The 3395-nt window shown below is 42.4% G+C and overlaps 1 protein-coding gene across 4 annotated transcripts in view; it reads left to right on the top strand.

Annotated features, from left to right (window-relative positions):
- The window catches only part of Mtmr14 (myotubularin related protein 14), a 50894-nt gene that overhangs the window by 20340 nt on the left and 27159 nt on the right, over nucleotides 1–3395 (top strand). For 3 of the 4 annotated variants that reach the window (XM_013010517.1, XM_013010515.1, XM_013010518.1), the window contains exon 6: nucleotides 2084–2206. In XM_013010517.1, the coding sequence (XP_012865971.1) occupies nucleotides 2084–2206 (123 nt within the window). The remainder of the gene's footprint in view (nucleotides 1–2083; nucleotides 2207–3395) is intronic. The other variant, XM_013010516.1, reaches the window with a different exon arrangement.

Raw genomic sequence — 3395 nt, 5'->3', positions numbered from 1 at the left:
AAAAAAAAAAAAACAAAAGCAGCTCAGAGTCAGCACCCAGGCCCTACATTCAAGCCCAGGACTGGCACCAAAAAGAAAAAAGGAAAAAAAAAAGAGCTTGGTACAAAACAGTGTTAATGAACCCCTCTAACACTTTCTTCATCACACCTATGCTGGAGATTGAACCCAGGGTCCTATACATGCTAAGCAAGCACTGTACTACTGATCCATACCCCCAGCCCAATTTTGAACCCCCCCTTTTTTTTGGTCAGTCGTGGGGCTTGGGCGCTGTCCTTGTATTCTTTAGCTCAAGGCGAGCATTCTACCGCTTGAGCCACAGTGCCACTTCTGATTTTCTAGTGGTTTATTGGAGATAAGAGTCTCACAGACTTTCCTGCCAAGGCTGGCTTTGAACCAGGATCCTCAGATCTCAGATTCCTAAGTAGCTAGGATTAAAGGCATGAACCACCAGCACCCAGCTTGAGCCCCTTTAAAGGAAGGAAATGGGCTGGTTTGCATTTCTATACCCTTCCCAAATGGTTCCAAAACCAATACTACAGGGTATTTTTCAAAACTCCTTTGTGTGGTTGGTGTCACATGGAAAATCTTTAACCAGAGTTGGGCATCTCTGGAATGCACCCTAGTAAGATCAGCTGCCCAAATCATGGCGCAGAGCATGACAGAATGTCTTGCTGTGCTTGGGTTCTGCCATTTGCTCTCAAAGCAGTGGTGCTGGCTTGTGCTCAAGAATTTTTGGCTCTTCCAAGGTCAGGTGACCACTCCCTCAGCCAGATTACCTTCTGCAGCATACGCTGTTCTTCTTGGAGACTGCTGGAAATGTCAAAGCATAGATGTTTTCTTTTGCCAGTCCTGAGGCTTGAACTCAGGGCCTGGGCACTGTCCCTGCTTTTGCTCAAGGCTAGCACTCTACCACTTAAGCAACACAGCACAACTTCTGTTTTTTTCTGTGTATGTGGTACTGAGGAATTGAACCCAGGGCTTCACACATGCTAGGCAAGCACTCTACCACTAAGCTACATTCCCACCCCCAAACATGGACATTTAAAGAAAAAAAAATTACTTGGGGGCTGGTGGCTCATGCCTGTAATCCTAGCTACTCTAGAAGCTGAGAGCTGAGGATCACAGTTCAAAGCCAGCCCATATAGAAAAGTCCCTGTGAGACTCTTATCTCCAGTTAACCACTCAAAAACTGGATGTGGTAGAGCACTAGCTTTGAGCAGAAGAGCTCAGGGACAGCACTTGAGTTTAAGCCCCATAACTGACAAAAGAAAAAAGAAAAAATAATAATTGGACGGCTTACTCTTTCTACTTCTACCCAAATCTGCATGGCTGATTAAAGGTAGCCTGGGATTCAAAAAACTTTATATCTTGATCCAGGTGCTGGTGGCTCACACCTGTAATGCTAGCTATTCAGGTTACTAAGATCTGAGAATTGAAGTTCAAAGCCAGACCAGGCAGGAAAGCCTGTGAGACTTGCCTCTAATTAACCACCAGAAAACTGGAAGTGGCACTGTGGCTCAAAGTTGTAGTGTTTCAGTGTTGAGCAAGAAGAATTCAGGGATAGCACTCAGTCTCCAAATTCAAGCTCCATGACCAAGGACAGCAACAAAGGAAAACTTTTATATTCCTCCTTGCCTTATAGATCTACTAAGCAGAGGGAATTCATAGAACTCAAGTCTAAGAATTTCAGTCTGTTATAAGTGATGCATGTGGCTAAAAATGGTCCTAAACTGGAAGGGAGGGGAGACGGAGTGGAGAACAACTTTAATGGAATCTCAAAGACTCTATCAGCCACCAGCTGATGCTTTTTAGAACTGAGATTATGTTGAGTCTTCTGGCTTAATGTCAAGCCGTGCCAGAAAGCGCTTTCCCATTCCGACTGGAAATTGTGCTCCTCTTTGAAGTGTCCCAGAGATAGGGATAATCTCTTAGAAAGTCACCTTCTCTCCCTACTCCCTGTGCATCTAGAGAAGAAGAATAAAAGTTCTTGATAATGACAGCTGTCCTTTTCTGAAGGTGCTTCCCAACCGACTTGACTGAGTGAACACATGGTGTAACTTTTCCTTCTGACTCTGTGTTTCAGAAGTGGTGACGTGCATCTTTTTGATAAGGTCAGAGGCTATGATATTAGGCTGCTTCGGTATTTGTCAGTCAAATACATCTGTGACCTGATGGTGGAGAACAAGAAGGTGAAGTTCGGTATGAAGTAAGTACAGGGCACCCACTCTGAAATGGGTCAGGGGGTCATAGGGAACATGAGAGCTACCGTGTGTGGGCTTGTTCTAGGACTGTCAGTGTATCTTATGCTGTGTCTTCAGATAGCCATGAAGGGTGTGTCTCTCTTTTGTAAACAGGAAACTGAACACAGAGAAGTTAAGTAACTTGCTGGAGGCTGCACGTTGGTGATAGTGGATGTCAGGAGTCTATACCCAGTACCCTGCTGCCCCCTTCCCATCTCTTTAAGTTCTGTGCCATTCCTAACACATTAGAATTTCTTTTAACACAGAACCAACAATTCAGTGGGTTCTTAATTTTGATTCACTGATTACTGATATATAAAAATAACACATAAGGACCAAATATAGCTGTATATGCTAATGAAAAGCTTTAAAAAAAAATGGAACCTGGGCTAGTGTAACAAAATTGTAGGGACTTTTTCCAAAAATTTTTTGTCTTATCTGTGGGTTTTTTGTTGTTGTTGTTTGCCAGTTCTGGGGCTTGAACTCAGGGCCTGAGCATTGTCCCTAAGCTTCTTTTGCTCAAGGCTAGCACTCTATCACTTGAGCAACAGCGCCACTTCTGGCCTTTTCTATTTATGTGGTACTGAGGAATCGAATCCAGGACTTCATGCATGCTAAGCAAGCACTCTACCCCTAAGCCACATTCTCAGTCCTTATGTTTTGTTTTAAAGTAATATTTAATTATCTTAAAAGGTTGCCTTAGAGACGACATGATACTATACCTTCACGATCCCAAAAACTCCATCCCCAAACTCTTAGAAATCATAAATCACTTCAGCAAAATAGCAGGATACAAAATAAACCACAAAAATCAGTTGCCTTCCTGTACACTGACAATGTACAAGAAGAGAGGGAAATAAAGGGAGCAACCCCATTCACAATAACCTCCCCCCAAAAAATATTTAGGAATTAACCTAACCAAAGATGTAAAAGAACTATTTAATGAAAACTATAAAAAGTTAAAGACATTGCAGAAGACACTAGGAAATGGAAAGACCTCCCATGCTCTTGGATGGCCGACTTAATATAGTAAAGATGGTAATACTTCCAAAACTAATATACAAATTCAATGCAATTCCTATTAAAATCCCAATGATGTACATCACTGAAATACAGAAAACAGTCCAAAAATTCATATGGAACAACAAAAGACCT

The sequence above is a fragment of the Dipodomys ordii genome, unplaced genomic scaffold (genome assembly GCF_000151885.1).
Source record: "Dipodomys ordii isolate 6190 unplaced genomic scaffold, Dord_2.0 Scaffold12, whole genome shotgun sequence".
Taxonomy (NCBI): Eukaryota; Metazoa; Chordata; class Mammalia; order Rodentia; family Heteromyidae; genus Dipodomys; species Dipodomys ordii.
Note: the sequence above shows the minus strand (reverse complement) of the source record. Positions and strands in the feature narration are given on the sequence as shown.